The sequence below is a fragment of the Bubalus kerabau genome, chromosome 9 (assembly GCF_029407905.1).
Source record: "Bubalus kerabau isolate K-KA32 ecotype Philippines breed swamp buffalo chromosome 9, PCC_UOA_SB_1v2, whole genome shotgun sequence".
NCBI lineage: Eukaryota > Metazoa > Chordata > Mammalia > Artiodactyla > Bovidae > Bubalus > Bubalus kerabau.
The window spans coordinates 110,957,654-110,975,699 of record NC_073632.1 but is presented as its reverse complement, the minus strand read 5'-3'; the positions used below and the strand labels follow the sequence as shown (position 1 = coordinate 110,975,699).

General features: G+C 48.8%; 1 protein-coding gene across 2 annotated transcripts in view; it reads right to left on the bottom strand.

Annotated features, from left to right (window-relative positions):
* The window catches only part of SMOC2 (SPARC related modular calcium binding 2), a 153,931-nt gene that overhangs the window by 62,250 nt on the left and 73,635 nt on the right, over nt 1–18,046 (bottom strand). For both annotated transcript variants that reach the window (XM_055536202.1, XM_055536203.1), the window contains exon 7: nt 17,858–17,932. In XM_055536202.1, coding sequence (XP_055392177.1) covers nt 17,858–17,932 — 75 coding nt within the window. The remainder of the gene's footprint in view (nt 1–17,857; nt 17,933–18,046) is intronic.

Sequence of the window (18,046 nt, the reverse complement as noted above, 5' to 3'; positions counted from 1 at the left end):
GGAGAAATATCAATAACCTCAGATATGCAGATGATGCCACCCTTGTGGCAGAAAGTGAAGAACTAAAGAGCCTCTTGATGAAAGTGAAAGAGGAGAGTGAAAAAGTTGGCTTAAAGCTCAACATTCAGAAAACTAAGATCATGGCATCCAGTCCCATCACTTCATGGCAAATAGATGGGGAAACAGTGGAAACAGTTTCAGGCTTTATTTTTTGGGCTCCAAAATCACTACAGACGGTGATTGCAGCCATGAAATTAAAAGACGCTTACTCATTGGAAGGAAAGTTATGACCAACCTAGACAGCGTATTACGGAAGAAACAACAAGCCAAAGCTTGTGGGTGAGGGTGGGAAAGCCAAGTGGGTTTCACACGGCCTTGTAGCAGTCACAGCAGAAGCTGGACACAGGCCAGGTCTCCAAACCCACGTCACTGCCACAAAGCCCCAAATAGAGAAAAGACGGAGGTACTGGGGTCGGTGGTGACCACGGCAGGACTCTGGGGGCAACATCCCAGTCCTGGCTCAGCTCCCAGCAGCATAGCTCTGCTGCGAGATGTTCATTACAGAAGCTATGGTCCGGGTTCGATCCCTGGGTCGGGAAGATCCCCTGGAGAAGGAAACGGCAACCCACTCCAGTACTCTTGCCTGGAAAACCCCATGGATGGAGGAGCCTGGCAGGCTACAGTCCATGGGGTTGCAAAGAGTCGGACACGACGGAGCGACTTCACTTCACTCTCACTTTTTTCATGGGTGGGGCTGGGGGGATTGAGGGGATGAGGACTCTGTGGTTCCCGTAAACCTGAAACTGCTATAAATATAAATTATATTAGATACAAAATAAATAAATTAAGAAATGGTTCCCCATCTGAAATGATGTGAGTGTTGAATTCTAACAACAGACATTGGCTCCCCTCAGTCTTTGATTGGCTGCTCACCTGTGCCCCCAGGTCTGGTCCCCAGCTTAACTGAGGCCCCATTCATTCTGGGCTTCCCTGGTGGCTCAGATGGTAAAGAATCCACCTTCAATGCAGGAGACCGGGATTTGATCCATCCCTGGGTCGGGAGGATCCCCTGGAGAAGTAAGTGGCTGCCCACTCCAGTATTCTTTCCTTGGCCAGGAGAGCCTGGTGGGGGTCACAGTCAGACATGACTGAGCAACTAACTCTCACACTTCATTCATTCTGCTTTCTCACTATCATTTTGTCGGCTCAAGACTAAATCCTCACCTTGAGTGACATCTGAAGTGTTACAAGTCACCATAGGAAACTCATAAGCATTTAGTACTGACTTAAGCATCTATTAGACATCCATGGCTTTACAAATTATAGAAAGGCATCAGAAGGAAATAGCAGGCAGTGATTTTAAAGATGCGAGACATGAAACAGAAAAATATCTTAAGTAATTTATTAGCCTCTGCTTCAACCCCTAAGTCAACTTCCTATACAGTTTGGTTGTAACACATTGCTATTTCAAAAATTAAAGTGATGGCTTTAGATAAAATAGTCCAGTGATCATGAGAACACATAATAATTGAAAAACACTTAAATTAAAAAAAAAAACTCTCAAGTCAATGAAAAGTCTCTTTCCAACCAAGGATTTTAGAGACATTTTTACTTTTTTTCCCTCTTCTAATTTTAAAAACTGACTTTGAAAATGAAGAAAGTACTTGTCTTTCTCTTAATGCAGAGTCACACAAACAGGAAAACAAATTATTTCCAAGCTTCCAGCAAACAAAACATGTCTTTCAGCTGAGACCAGTCTTGGAAAATGTATTGATATTTCTCAAGGTAAGTTAGAAAAGTTATGAGCAGTAGAAACAGGGAGTTAGATAGAGTGTTTCTTGATATTCTTAGTCAAGGAGCACCTGTAAATAAAGATGCTGGACTTCTCCCCTCAGCTGGTGGGTTGTCCAGGCTTCTCTACGTGTCTCCCAGCAACTCAGATAATAGGTGTGTGTCTTCCGGCACAACTGAACGTGCCACACACTAGGATCTGCACAGTCTGCTTGTAAAATCTACAAGTGTACAGAGTAAAGGCACGCATGCTAAGTCGCTTTAGTCGTGTCCGACTCGTTGTGACCCCATGGACTGTAGCCCACCAGGCTCCTCTGTCCATGGGAGTTCTTCAGGCAAGAATGATGGAGTGGGTTGCCATGCCTTCCTCCCAGGGATGTTCCTGACCCAGGGATCGAACCCAGGTCTCCCGCATTGCAGGCGGGTTCTTTACCAGCTGAGTCAGCAGGGAAGTGGGTTGTCATTCCCCTCTCCAGGGGATCTTCCTGAGTGAGGCACTGAACCAGTGTCTCTTATGTCTCCCGCACTGGCGGGCGGGTCCTTTACCATTCGTGCCAACTGGGAAGCCCGTAAAGTAAAGGCAGACCATCTATTACAACAGTCTACGAAGTCTTACATGTTGCGCTTCCAGTGTCCATCACTGCGTGAGAATCGTGTATCTGCAAAAGCTGTCAGCCGCATATAAGTACCTAGGGCAGACTCAGGTGGCGCGGGAACCCCAGAAACAAACACCCCATGGAGCAGAAGTGATAGATGCTGAGATGGCTTCATAAAACACCTGAAATTTCTTTTTAGTTAACATAAGCTGCACTTGGCTGGTTTTTTTATTTTTATTTTTTTAAGTTTAAAAGAATCACCAATTAAGAATACCCATTTTATGAAGTCCAAACTGTAATGAGGTACCACCTCACACTGATCAGTATGGCCATCACCAAAAAATGTACAAACAACAAATGCTGGAGAGGGTGTGGAGAAAAGGCAACCAACCCCCCTACATCGTTGGTGGGAATTTAAGTTGGTGCATCCCCTATGGAGAACACTGTGGAGGTTCCTCAAAAAACTACAAATAGAATTATTGACAACATAGGACCCAGCAATCCTGCTCCTGGGCATACATCAGGGAAAACCACAATTCAAAAAGATGCATGCAGCCCAGTGGCCATGGCAGCCAAGACACGCAGCCAACCTCAGTGTCCATTGGCAGATGGAGGGGCAAGGACGGGGTGCACGCATGTGATGGAACATTCCTCAGCCTTAAAAAACGCCGTCTGCAGCAATAGGGCCACCTAGAGATTATCATTCTAACTAAAGTAAGTCTGAAAGAGAAAGACAAATGCCGCAGATATCACTTACACGAGGAATCTAAACTATGACATAAATGCGTAAATCTATGAAATAGAAACAGACGCACTGACATAGAAGGACCTGTGGTTGCTAAGGGGGAGGGGCACGGGGGAAGGATCGGGCATTTAGGATTAGCAGATGAAAAGGCAATGGCACCCCACTCCAGTACTCTTGCCTGGAAAATCCCATGGGCGGAGGAGCATGGTGGGCTGCAGTCCATGGGGTCGCAAAGAGTCGGACACGACTGAGCAACTTCACTTTCAGTTTTCACTTTCATGCATTGGAGAAGGAAATGGCAACCGACTCCAGTGCTCTTGCCTGGAGAATCCCTGGGACAGGGGAGCCTGGTGGGCTGCCCTCTCTGGGGTCGCACATAGTCGGACACAACTGAAGCGACTTCTCAGCAGCAGATGAGAAGTACTATATGTAGAACGGATAAGCGACACGGCCCTACTATAGAGCACAAGGAACTGCATTCAACATCTTGCAATAAATCATAATGGGAAAGAAGATGAAAAAGAATATATATATATACACACATATATCACTGAATCACTTTGCTATTCAGCAGAAACTAGCACAACATTGTAAATCAATCATATAACAAGGTTTTAACAAAGAAGAAAATCCATTTTATATAAGATATTTGTGGCCACAAAAGCAATATTAAGTTTGAGGGAAATTCTCAATATTGCCTTCAGCCAACATTTGATACACTGGAATAAATTTCATTCTAGTTAAACACAGAAACTTTTGTCAAAGGTTGATGAGAAACTACCCACAGGGCTTTCATGAGAATCCCATTTCTTTCAGTGAGTTTAGTCGCTCAGTCACTTCTGACTCTTTGCAACCCCATGGACTGTAGCACACCAGGCCTCCCTGTCCATCACCAACTCTTGGAGTTTACTCAAACTCATGTCCATTGAGTCAGTGATGCCATCCAACCATCTTATCCTCTGTCATCCCCTTCTCCTCCTGCCCTCAATCTTTCCCAGCATCAGGGTCTTTTCCAATGAGTCAGTTCTTTGCATCAGGTGGCCAAAGTATTGGAGTTTCAGCTTCAGCATCAGTCCTTCCAATGAATATTCAGGACTGATTTCCTTTAGGATGGACTGGTTTGATCTCCTTGCAGACCAAGGGACTCTGAAGAGTCTTCTCCAACACCACATTTCAAAAGCATCAATTCTTTGGTGCTCTTCTTTATAGTCCAGCTCTCACATCCATACATGACCACTGGAAGAACCATAGCCTTGACTAGACGGACCTTTGCTGGCAAAGTGATGTCTCTGCTTTTTAATATGCTGTCTAGGTTGGTCATAGCTTTTCTTCCCAGGAGCAAGCATCATTTATTTAACCAATGACGAAAATCCCCCCTATTGTAAGGGGACATCTCAGGAGGAAGATCCCTGGAGCCTAGGATGATGCAGGAGAGAAGACGCAGATGGGCCTGAGGTGTCCACAGAGGGGATGTGCAGCCTCCACGACCACACGGAGCCCGTCTCCTCACAGGCTCTGCTTTCAACGCAAAACGCCCGAACCCAAGCACACTGCAGTCATCCTACCCGGACGCTACGGACTGAACTGGGTTCCTCCCCACATCACAGGGGCAAGCCCTACCCTCTATGTGCCTGTATTTGGAGGCAGGGGTTTTAAGAAGGCAATCAAGGTTAGATGAGGTCATAATGGTCATGGACTGGAGTCCTTATGAGAAGAAGAGACACCAGGATGGTGTGAACCCGGGGGAGAGGCCACGTGAGGATGCAGAGAGGACACAGCATCTGCAGGTCAGGACACACCTTCTCCCCAGGATCCACTTGTACCCGGACTCCCAGCCTCCAGAACCAGTAACAAACACCCCCCACAGCCCACGATGCTTTGTTAGGACAGCCCTTGCAGAGTAACACGTGGGGTGAAAATGTGACCTTTGAGGAAAGCCCAGGGGACCTTTCTCTACTGAAGATTAGCCAAAGAAAGACTGAGAACAAGGAAGAGCATTTATTGACAGGAAAGGTTACCAGACAAAATACAGGACACCAGGTTAGATGAGAATTTCAGATAAATAAGCAATAGTTTTAGGATAATTATGCCCCATGCATACTTATTTTCTTCTTTTATAGCATTTTCTCTAACTTTCTGTTTTTCCCAAGCATACCTGCTATAATGTAACTTTTGAGCCAATTTCACTAGCTTAAAGAAAAAAATTCAAGGAGGAGGGAGGAACTTTTCCAGCAGGATTAACTTCAAATTCCACCCTCAAGGTTCAGGACAGCCAATGGAAGAGGGCTGTATGTTTGCAGGAAGACCACAGCTCTGGGGGCCTGAGCACCTCTGTGAGCCTCTGAGGGTGGTGCCGCAGCCCCGGCTTCCCTGAAAACGGGGCCTCCACTCTGGGTGACAAAGGGGGACCTTGATCAGGCAAAGGTTTCTTAGATAACGCATCAAAGCCATGAGCAACAAAAGAAAAATAGACAAGTTGGATTTCATCAAAATTAAAAACCCTTGCAATTCAAAGATCAGAGATCAGATCAGTCGCTCAGTCCTGTCCGACTCTTTGCGACCCCATGAATCTCAGCACGCCAGGCCTCCCTGTCCATCACCAACTCCCGGAGTTCACTCAGACTCACGTCCATCGAGTCAGTGATGCCATCCAGCCATCTCATCCTCTGTCGTCCCCTTCTCCTCTTGCCCCCAATCCCTCCCAGCATCAGAGTCTTTTCCAATGAGTCAGCTCTTCACGTCAGGTGGCCAAAGTACTGGAGTTTCAGCTTCAGCATCATTCCTTCCAAAGAAATCCCAGGGCTGATCTCCTTCAGAATGGACTGGTTGGATCTCCTTGCAGTCCAAGGGACTCTCAGGAGTCTTCTCCAACACCACAGTTCAAAAGCATCAATTCTTCGGCGCTCAGCCTTCTTCACAGTCCAACTCTCACATCCATACATGACCACAGGAAAAACCATAGCCTTGACTAGACAGACCTTTGTTGCCAAAGTAATGTCTCTGCTTTTGACTATGCTGTCTAGGTTGGTCATAACTTTCCTTCCCAGGAGTAAGTGTCTTTCAATTTCATGGCTGCAGTCACCATCTGCAGTGATTTTGGAGCCCAGAAAAATGAAGTCTGACACTGTTTCCACTGTTTCCCCATCTATTTCCCATGAAGTGATGGGACTGGATGCCATGATCTTCGTTTTCTGAATCTTGAGCTTTAAGGCAACTTTTTCACTCTCCACTTTCACTTTCATCAAGAGGCTTTTTAGTTCCTCTTCACTTTCTGCCATAAGGGTGATATCATCTGCATATCTGAGGTTATTGATATTTCTCCCAGCAATCTTGATTCAAAGGACATCATCAAAAAAGTAAAAAGGTAATTCACAGGATGGGACAAAAGTATTTGCAAATTATGTATCAGATAAGGGACCTGTATCTAGAACATATAAAGCCTAACAACTCCAGAACTAAAAGACAAAATAACCAAATAAAATGAGCACAGAATCTGAACAGACATATCTCCAAAGAAAACACACAGATACCCAGCAGGCGCATGAAAAGGTGCTAAACATCGTTAGTCATCAGAGAAACGCAAAGCAGAGCCACAAGGAGACACGAGTTCACACTCACCAAGGTGACTGCAATCAAACACAACCAACCAACCAGAAGGTAACAGGTCCTAGAGAAGATGCGGGGAAGTCAGTACCCAGAGCGTCCCTGATGAGGACGCAAACTGGTACATCTATTTTGGAAACAGTTTGGCAACCCCATAAAGACGTTAAACGTCACCTTATGGTGTAATCCAGCAATTCAACCATCGGGTTTGAACCCAAGAGAAGTGACAACATACGTCCACACAAAAACTTGCGCTGGAAATGTCCACAGCAGCTGACAAATGGAACCCACCCAAATGCCCATCAATCAGCTGATGAAATAAAACGTGGTCCGGAACATTATTGAGGCAAGAAAAGGGACGAGGTGCTGACACGCACAGTACCACCTGTATGATACTACGAGCCCCGTGCTAGGAGAAAGAAGCCAGTCACGGAAGACCGCACATGTGAGACTCTACACATCTGAGACGAGAGCACAAGTCCGTCTGCGGAGGTTGAAGTGGGTCTGTGCTTACGTGGGCAGAGGGTTGTCAGTGGGGACTCACTGCTAATAAATGTGTGGTTTGGGGGTCTGGAGTGAGGAAAATGTCCCAAAATCAGCTTGTGATGGTTTTCCAAAGGCTTCTGAGTTGTACACCAAATGGGTGAACTGTATGGTAGGCGGATTCCATCTGAACAGAGCTGCATAAAGGCCACCCAGGGCATGGGGCACGGATGGGCAGAGATGGCCTTAGAGGCCACAGGAGAGCCAGCTGCCCACAGGCCACCAGAGGCCCTGCGAGGGACACGGCATTCTGAGGGGTGACCCGGGGCCCTGCTGGGGTGTTCCTAAACAGACACGGCTCTCACTTTTGAAAGCACCATGTGGAGAAAGCTGCAGTCTGGAACACAAGAGGGGAGGCCTGAAGACCGCGGGGGTCCAGGCAGTGACTCCAGCCAGGCGAGGCATGGACGGCTCTGCGGGCCTGGCGCTGCAGGACAGGTGGGAAGCGGGAGATACATCACAAATGCAGAGCCTGCGGAGTGGCCTGAGGGCTGGATAGGGTGTTGGGGGAGGCTCACACCATGGAGGAGGCCTGACATGCTCGTTGCCTTGCATTCAGGCACCTTTGGGAAACTTAGAGATTTGTTTTATGTACATGTATAATTACAAGCAGAAACTTAAAGATGGCCAAAACCTTGACCCATGGACTGTAGCCTGCCAGGCTCCTCTGTCCATGGGATTCTCCAGGCAAGAACACTGGAGAGGGTTGCCATGCCCTCCTCCAGGGGATCTTCCCCCCCAGGAATCGAACCCAAGTCTCTCACATTGCAGGCAGATTCTTTATCATCTGACCTACCAGGGAAGCCTGGAGGTCTATAATTATAAACAAGAACTTAGAGATGGCCAAAACCTTGTTGGTAATAGTTAAGATGTGTTTGCGGTGTGACTCAAATTTTCACATGAAAGTCAGCAGAGAAGCTGCTCAGAATGCAGCTTCAGAAGCCCCAGCCTGAGACGCAGCTACTCTGACGAGACTGAGACAGGGGCGTGCGTTTTAATCAGGGTTAGATCCCAGGTGCCCTGGGGACGCACAAGGGACCGGCAGGTACAGGCAGCACTGCGCCTCTCAGGAGCGAACACGGGGCTGGTGGGCAGACGGGACCCCAGCACACAGCCACGGTGAGCAAAAGGCCAGTGGGGTAGTTAGTCCCTCAGTCATGTCCGACTCTGCGACCCCATGGACTGCAGCCCACCAGGCTCCTCTGTCCATGGGATTCTCCAGGCAAGAACACTGGAGTGGGTTGTCATTTCCTTCTCCGGGGGTCTTCCTGACCCAGGGATCAAACCCAGGTCTCCTGCATTGCAGGCAGATTCTTTACCGTTTGAGCTTTAGGGAAGGCAAAGGCCAACATGTATATAAATGACATGAACACACACACGCATATGTGTGTGAGTGTGTGTGTGTAACCATACGAATAGCACCAAAGGGTACATGAAGTAACCAGCGAGACCTAAACGCAGGACCTAATCTGGCTGTGCAGTTATGATCATATTTGCAGTTTTCCTCACGGCTGTGTTTAGGGCTCAGCCAGGGCCGCTGCACCGAGATCTCAGGCCCAGAGACTGGCCTCCCCGCAGCAGGGCGGACGGGAGAGGAGGTGGCAGGTGCAGGGCCAGGCTGGGCCTCCAAGAGGACCTGCCCTCCGGGTGATTCTCCACCTCCTGAAACCAACCCATGGGCTGAGCCCGGGACAGGGCTGGGTCCCTGCACGGCTGAGGAGCGCGGTGGCTACTGAACAGAACAGGGAGCTTCTGAGTGTCTTGTTCAGACATGGAATTGCAGTGCCTTTCTGCTTCCTGATAAATCTGGCTTGTCCTCCAGAAGCTGATTTCCTCGTGATAAGCACATGAAGTAAACTGAAGTGTTAGGCAAATCGCCTGGATCTGCTGTTCAGGTAAGTTTTTGGCGTCTTTTCATACATGGGACAAGGTGGGATGGTATTAAACGATTCGTTTTCCACTTCCTCGGGGGTCTCAGCTCACAGAATCTTAGTCTTCCTCTGATACTCGGTGCTTTGATGTAGTTGTTGCTGTCTGTTGTTGCTCAGTCCTAAGTCGTATCCAACTCTTCGTGACCCCATGAACTGCAACAAGCCAGGCTTCCCTGTCCTTCCGAACTATCTTCTGGAGTTTGCTCAAACTCATGTCCATTGAGCTAATGACACCACCCAACCATCTCATCCTCTGTCGTCCCCTTCTCCTCCCACCATCAATCTTCCCCAGCATCAGGAAAAGACTTCCAACGAGTCAGTTCTTCAAATCAGATGGCTAAAGTACTAGAGCTTCAGCTTCAGCATCAGTCCTTCCAGTGAATATTCAGGACTGATTTCCTTTAGGATCGACTGGCTGGATCTCCTTGCAGTCCAAGGGACTCTCAAGAGTCTTCTCCAACACCACAGTTTGAAAGCATTGATTCCTCGGTGCTCAGCCTTCTCTATGGTGCAACTCTCACATCCGTACATGACTACTAGAAAAACCATAGCTTTGACTAGACAGACCTTTGTCGGCAAAGTGATATATCTGCTTTTTAATATACTAAGTTTGTCATAGGTGTTTTTCCAAGGACTACCATCCCACAGCCTCCAGAATCAAAAATCACAGTCACAGAAAGTTAACCAAAGTGATCACATGGGTCACAGCCTTGTGTAACTCAGTGAAGCGATGAGCCATGCCATACCAGGCCACCCAAGACAGACGGGTCATGATGGAACTTTCTGGCAAAACGTGGCCCACTGGAGAAGGGAATGGCAAATCACTTCAGTATTCTTGCTCGAGAACCCCGTGATCAATATGAAAAAGCTGTGGTGTAGATATTTTATTAAATACATAACTAAATGAGATCTTGCTAAACGACTTCTTGGTCTGCTTTTTCATCTGAAACACAAGAGCCTGATGTATCCTGGCTTCAGGCCCTAATGTAATTTTCAGACAAAACCACAGGAGCGCTTCCAGACCAGTGCTTATCTGAGACAGAAATGCAGGAGGCGGGCAAACTAGAGGAAAAAGATGATAACCATAAAGATGGATGAAGGCAAGGGAAAGGGTTGCATCTGTGAAAATCAGAGACACGTTTTAGATAAAAATAATTACTCAACATGTGCTTGGCTGTGTACAGACACTTGCACATGTGGAATGAAAATACCTCCCGCTGTATCAATAAACAGGGTTGTCAGCCATCAGTGACCTCTGGCCTCCAAAACTGAACGAGGGCTCCCAAAACTGCGACGCTGTAGGTTCCGTCACCCCCCATGGTGATGGCTGAGGAGCTGGCGGAATGCAAGAAGCAGCCACCTGCACTCTTTAAGGTGAACGGGAAACAGGATCAGCTCAGACAGCTGAGGTGCGCAGGAGAGGAGTGAATTCAGTGAGCCCAGAGGCACGCCCCTCCCTCACGGAATGCTCCATTGCTTCACTTGATATCCGATCTCTGCTGTTCAGACGGCTTGCTCCCTTTGGTGCAGGCTTGTATACAGCCTGATTTCCCCTCCTGCATCTTTGCAGAAATTTTCTCAGAATTACTGGGATGCCGTCTCCCGGGCTCAGAGTCCTAAATGTTCCCACCAGATCAAATAACTCCCTAATTTCAGGTTATGACTAATTTTCAGTTCACACACAGACACACACACCACGGCACCCCCAGGAAGAATCAAAGCCTTAGCGGCTGCATTAACAATTCTCAAACTCCCCGCAGCCCAGCAGGCTCACAGAGGTCACTGTAACTGGCTGTACGTCTTTTTGGCCAAGAGCCAGCCGTCTGTCAGCAGTTCAGATGGCAAGGATGGCAAGACAAGGCCTGTTGGTTGGCAGAACGTTCTTCCGCCGCCCTCGAGGGTGCGGCAAGAAGGCAAGTTTGGGTTCAACGGTGAGAGTCGTTTTCAAAAGGACCCTCCCTTGTTCACAAGCCGCATCAATCCTGGTTTAGTCTCTGATCCGACTGATGGAGGATCACAGAAACACCTGACCTGTTAACTTTCTACTTACGAGCGTGAAGTACAAGAAGAGACTTCGTATTCGGTTCACACAGCTAACCAAGCAGTAGTCGACATGACCCCACAAACTCCACCGCCACACAGACACCTTCCTTCAGCACCATCAGCCCATTATGCACTTTCTAGCACCTGATTCTCCAAACTGGGAATCCTGCAACCTCTGGAGTGAACACACACCCTCACAACTCTCAAGAAGTGTCCTTTTGCTATTTGCAAAGTCCAGGCCTGACCCCATGTGTGAACAAGTGGATAGTAACCCCGGTCCTGTTTACAGACTGGACTCGGACGGTCCCAGTGATCGACCCAGAGTGCCCCCAGACAGGCCCCACTACCCATGAGGTGAGCGCACCGTTACCCGTGGAGATGAGATGCTGACTGATGCTCAGAGAGCTTCGTCAGGATCCCGGGGCCTCGTGGGAACCCAGCGCAGCCCTGCCCTTCCCACGGCCCTGGGGGCTCTGAGCAGCAGCAGCAGCAGCTGTAACCCGAGTTAGAAGGAGGTCGGACACGGGGTCTCGGGGCTTGGGACGGCCAGGCCCAGGCAGCTCAGCACACTGAGTCCCGCTGCAGCACATGGGCATCCGTGTCCCAGGGGACGAGGAGGCGGCCTCGGCCTCGTGTGGGGGGGCCTGGGGTAGAGACGCTGCTGCCTCCCCAGTTCTCACACCCGCGGTCCGTCCACCTGGCCAGATTCACCTCCCGTCACGTCCCTCCTGGGGCCGTGTCCCTCCCCAGGGGACAGCCTGGCCGGAGGAGGACGGCCAGCACTGTCCAGGTGTCTTCACGAGCAGGCAGGCTTCCCAACCCACGGTCAGCCACAGAGGTGCCTCGGGAAAGGGGGCCAGAGCCACAGCGCGGCGAGGGGGCTGGCTCGGTGCACAGTCAGACCCGGGCTAGGCCCCTCCCGGCCACGCGGAGAGTTTGCAAAGCATGCTTACCCCGAAGGCGGGGGGCAGTGGGCCGTATTATTCAATCACACAGCACTTGCCTGGAACAAAATAGTGTTTCCCAAATTGTACTCAATAGCTAAAGTTCTACAGAGGACACCATTTAACATCAGGCCTCATTGATTCAATGATGGGTTAAATCTCATTTACACCGAGAGAATAAATAAGTCGAAAGCCCTTTTTTTCACACAGTGAGAGAATAGAGGCCCGTATGTGTATAAGGCTGGCGTGTGTTGTCAGCCAACTGAGACACAGTCTGCCTACTTTCATTACTGTTTTCTGTACTCATGTTGAAATCTTGCATCCTGATTAACCAGTGTTTCAATACTGAAATCTAAGAATTAAATGTGATTGGGGTTAAAACTCCCCTTCATAGTTAGGAAACGTGGATAAATCATCATGTATACTTTAGTAGCATAGTTATTAATAATACTTGTAAGTAATACACATTAAGAGTTCACCTTGAAAAGGAGCTACTTTATTTATTTGAGTATCTTAATATCTTCAAATGACCGACGCTCTATAACTTAAGAATGTAGTTGGCATCTTGATGTTTTGTAAGGTCATGCTTGAAGAATGGTGTAGAAAGGGAAATGAGGAAATAATGTTTTAAAACTTACAAAGGAAGAAAAATATAATTGGTGATCTTTTCCCCCAGGGAATGCAATTTACCATGATTTAAAGCAGAATCAAAAGATAATCATCTTTTGGCTATAATTTTAATATGCACAATAAAACAAAAATTATCAACCCTGAATAAAACAGAAAAATGTTTCCACGGAGGGGGTCCCATAAAACTGTGGAACATCTTGAGATACAGAACCTCTCTTGGATGGAAAACAGAGCTGTTTTTAATGGTTTAGGAAGGGAGAAATATTTTTCTTCCAAGTGGGAGGAGGGTTTCAGAGATGGCAAAAACTGGGGCCTCTAGTTTTGCTCCAGCTCACATGCAAAACTTACAAAGACCACAAACGAGAAGACCGCTAAAGCCGCGGCTTCTTCATTAGAGCGGGTCCCACGCCTGCGTGTGTCACGCCGGGTCTGCAGCCAACACAGCTCCCTGGGGCTCGGGGTGCCGCCTTCAGAGGTCCTTGGCTCAGACTCAGGTTCGGAAGAGCCGCAGGCAGAGAGAGAAAGCATACACACTCCCCCGCCAACATAGGCCTTGCAATAAATAATGAAGCCAAACGCCCGCCGCCCCATGCTAGCACTCTCTGCCCTGCGGAAAGCACAGCCCGCTCTAAGCCTCTGGGAGCAGATGCCGGTGCCCTCAGCCAGGCTGGGCCCCGTGGGCATGCTGAGACCTCGTGGGTGGCCGCGGCCTGAGCGAGGTGGGGGAGCAGCTTCACCTTCCCAAGCCGCAGTGTGCATGCACGCGTGCTCAGCTGCTTCAGTGTCCAACTCTGCGTCCCATGGACTGTAGCCCACCAGGCTCCTCTGTCCACTCCAGACAAGAACACTGGAGGGGGTTGCTGTGCCCTCCTCCAGGGGATCTTCCCGACCCAGGTCTCTTGCGTCTTCTGCATTGGCAGGCAAGTTCTCTACCACTAAGCCACCAGGGAAGTCCCCCAAACCGCAGACTGACTCCTAAAGTGAATAGGAGGTCCCAGTGCATCGAGGCCACTGCCAATGGGTGCTCCTGGGGGCCTGTGGCACAGCGCACTCAGGGTACAGCCCACCCCGGCCCTTAGACCTCCATTTCTGAGCAGCCATGGGAGATGTGGGGCTGCATAGGAAGCAGAGAGATGAGCGGCTGGAGAGGAGGTGGGGAGATGAGCGGCTGGTTGGGAGGCAGGGAGATGAAGGGCTGGAGAGGAAGCAGAGTCAGGAGCGCCTTCTCTCCCAGGGCGGGCAGACCGTGGGGCAGGGCCCGGGCGCCTTGTGACCTGCGGGGCCCTGCACACCTGCTGTGCCGCAGGGTCCACACAGGAGACAGGCCCACCGTGCCGTAAACTATTCATATGAAGTAAATAACGAGGCAGCAGGGTGCCCTCGGCTCCTTTCTGATGGAAAAGATAAACAGAGTCTGCCCTCTGCTTGTCACCCGCCATGGGCCATCCTGGGGGGCCCCTGGCCCTTCTGGGTGAGCCCCTTGATGGGGGAGGGGAACCTCCTTGACTCAAAGCCACTCATTTGAACGTGACTCTCATCCTCAAAATGCCTTCAGAGCAACAAGGTGCTTGGCCAAGAGACCGGGCGCTGGGACCACTGGACGGGCAGGGAACCATCAGGCTGGACGCGAGGATCTTCTGGCGGGGCGCTGACGCGGCTGGGGAGCAGCGAGCAGAGAAAGCGAGCTGCAGGGAGCCCCGTCCAGTCTAGGAGGGGCTGTGCCCGGTAAGGGGGCCGCCTCCCCTCTCTGAGGGCTGAGGGGGGTGCCCCACCGCCCTCACCCTGCACGGGGGTCTGGGGGCAGGGTCAACTCAGGCTGTGGGGGACGTGGTCACAAAGGCAGGTCTACACACCACAGCAGCCTGGAGAGGACAGGAGTGATGCTCAGTGCATGCCCAGAGAGAGGGTGTCGGCTGCATGCAAGTGGGGCAGGGTGCAGGTGGACAAATGCGGGGGGGCAGGTGGACACAAGCAGGTGGGGCAGGTGGACATGAGCGGGTGTGGGGGCAGATGGACACAAGCGGGTGGGGCACGTGGACACGAGCGGGTAGGTGCGTGCTGGAAGCAGGGACGAGGCGGTCTGCGCGCCTAGAGCTGGGGTCCGAGAAGACCCAGGGATGACCGAGGGCCAAGAATGTTTGAAAAGCAGAGAACACAGCCCCAGGAGCAAGGACGGGGAATGAGTGCAGGTGAGGCAGTGCAGGCTGAGGACGAGGCCGGGGAGAACGGTCTTGGAGGCAAAGAGCAAGGGGACAAGAAGGGGGGAGGCGGGGGGACCCGCCGGAGAACCCTCTGTCCCTCCCACCCCAGCCTTCTCTGCTCCAGGCCTGCGTGTGGTGAGGGGTTTGAACTCAGGGCTCCAGGCCCGCACAGGTGCGCTGTGGCCAGGGCCAGGCGTGAGGCCAGGACCACCCTCACACCTCCCCCTGGGAGCAGGGGGCGTCCTGCCCCTGCGGTTCAGTGGCGAGGCCAGGCCGGATGGCCCTCGGGTCCTGCGCGCAGGGGCCCTGCAAGCGTCCGCTGCCTCGCGTGTACCGCGTCCTCCTCTGAGGACCGAGGCAGGACGCAGGCGCAGCCTCGCGTGTGAGGTGCGTGCCCGTGGTGAGCGCAAGAGGGGGCAGCGCCTGTCAGTATCCCTACTGTTCCAACCAACAAACAACTGCACTGTGCTTTCATATTCTAGACTGGTCTAAAGGCAATCAGGCAGAAACCCAGGAAGCAGTTAATGTACCACAGGGCAAGAGTGGCAGCTTGATAGAGACGTGAGTTCATTTTATATAATTAAACGATACGTCACAAAATCTCTTATTTGGTAAAATTCTGTAATCAAGCTTTGTAACTTCTATAAGTAGAATGATAAAATTGAATATGAGATGATTCAAGAGCATGAAGAAATATGTGGACATTCTCAATTATATATTAATAGAAAGAAATTGAGTGAATTCTTTAAGTAAAATGCAATTTTAGGTTTGACTCACTCACTCATGTACACTGAGTTGAAAAATGTTAGGGATACTTTTCCTGCAAAACGAACCAACAGAGGAATATTTCATTTATGTTTATATTGAATTTTAATTACTAAAAGTGCAGCAGAGAAACTGTGTGTTACTTAGACTAAATCCAGTCTTCAGTTATTAATGCATTTGCTTGTTTTTTGTTTAACTTGTTGTTGTTTACTCGCTAAGTCATGTCTGAATCTTTGTAACACCATGGACTGTAGATCACCAGACTCTTCTGTCCATGGGGTTTTCCAGGCAAGAATACAGGAGTGGGTTGCCATTCCCTTCTCCAGGAGATTTTCCCAACCCAGGGACTGAACCCAGGTCTCCTGCACTGACAGGTGGATTCTTTACCACGGGAAAGAATCTTCACATGGGAAACCTCTTGATTCGCTTAGTTTTAGATAAAAAACCAACGATATCATCAACGTGACCACGGAACACATGAATAAACATTTGCTGAGAGCCTGCATGAGCAGATTTTCATAAGCTCGGAGCAAGAAAGTCCCTCCCCAGATGATTTGCACTTTCTGCTCTGAACCTCAGTGGCCACGTCCTCAGGGCACCCTTCACTCTGCACAGCTGTGCTCCTGTGTTTGGTAACACAGGTATTGTTCTGTCATTTTAGTTCTAACTCTGGGAGCAGAAACAGTGCCTTTAGCTGACGTAGAGAAACATTAGAGAAAAAAAGCAAAGCATTTTCTGTTCTCCTGGCAAGAACACTGGAGTGGGTTGCCATTTCCTTCTCTAATGCATGAAAGTGAAAAGTGAAGGTGAAGTTGCTCAGTCGTGTCCGACTCTTTGCGACCCCTTGGACTGCAGCCCACCAGGCTCCTCCGTCCATGGGATTTTCCAGGCAAGAGTACTGGAGTGGGGTGCCATCGCCTTCTCCGATAAAGGAATGGAAACAGTACGGAGAAACAACAGAAATTTGTAAAAACGTGGACTAACAAAGAGCCACAAATCATTTGTTAAGTAAATGTGTCCACTTCTACCAAAGATTATCAGTAGAAGTATCTTTTAAGTTAAACACAAATAAAAGCTCTTCTGACACTGGAATCTCGGTGATAATGGTGGTCATCACATAAAACCTATGATTGTTTGCCATTTCATCACTAAACTCAATACAGTAAGTACCGCATTTAACATCTTAAAATACCACCTAGGGCTGACTTTCTTCAAACCCTCAGAAAGAACACGTTCCTGGACACTGGGGTTAAACACAGATATAATCCCATAATTTCATGCCCCGTGTCTATAAATCAACTCAGTGTCATTGTTTTGTGTTCAATACATTTAGGCTGATTTAAATCAAATTATAGTGTAGGATAACTTGGGTAAACTAGAATTTCCTGAAACATTATTTTCAGTCCCACTGAATACCGAAAGTCTGAAGTGTTTTTACCAGTTAATTATAATTGACAGGCCACGCAAGCTTGAAAACCTGGTAACAGTAGGTGATGGGTGAAACGCAAATGCACGTGTTGTATGAACTTCTCTGGAGCCAGGAGAGCGCCCCACTGACAATTAAACTTGTTTGTTAATGCACATTTCAAATGACACTTTTGCATTTGTTTCTCAAATGAAGCGCTGTCACGCTAATTCTCCCCAAGAGGACTTCAGGATCTCCCGGTAAAGCTTTCAATGTTTGAACTAATTTCCCATGCACTGATCTATATGCACAGAAGCAAACCAAACTAGATAACCTTTGGAAATACAATGACAAGATTGTATAAAACTAATTCAGTTTCTAAAGTTTGTAAGAGAAATGTACAGGTTAACATCTTGATGCAATAGGAAAATGCGTTAAGATTAATTTCTGAGAAAAAACTTTAAAATTCTATAATATGTTCTATAACTTAGCAAATTTAATAAAACACCCAAATTTGAACTATACTCTGATGGGCAAACCACAGCATTATTTGCATGACTCATTGGTGACCAGAGAAAAATATGTGCTTTGCAGGTAACTTCCAGAAAACAAGGCCACTTTCTGGCTCTGTTAACTCAGTCACATAGGTCCCCCTTTTACCTGAATTCTTATTGGTTTTGTTCTGTCGACTTTTAACTTGTTCAGTCCAAAGTGTGGGGTATCGTGATGCAACATCTATTGAACCAAAATAAAACAATAGTTATTTTAATTCATCATGAAAATACAAAGTCTCTCAAAGATTTCAGCAGGCAACCTACAAGTGCAAAAAAGTCAGTATGATCAGTAAAT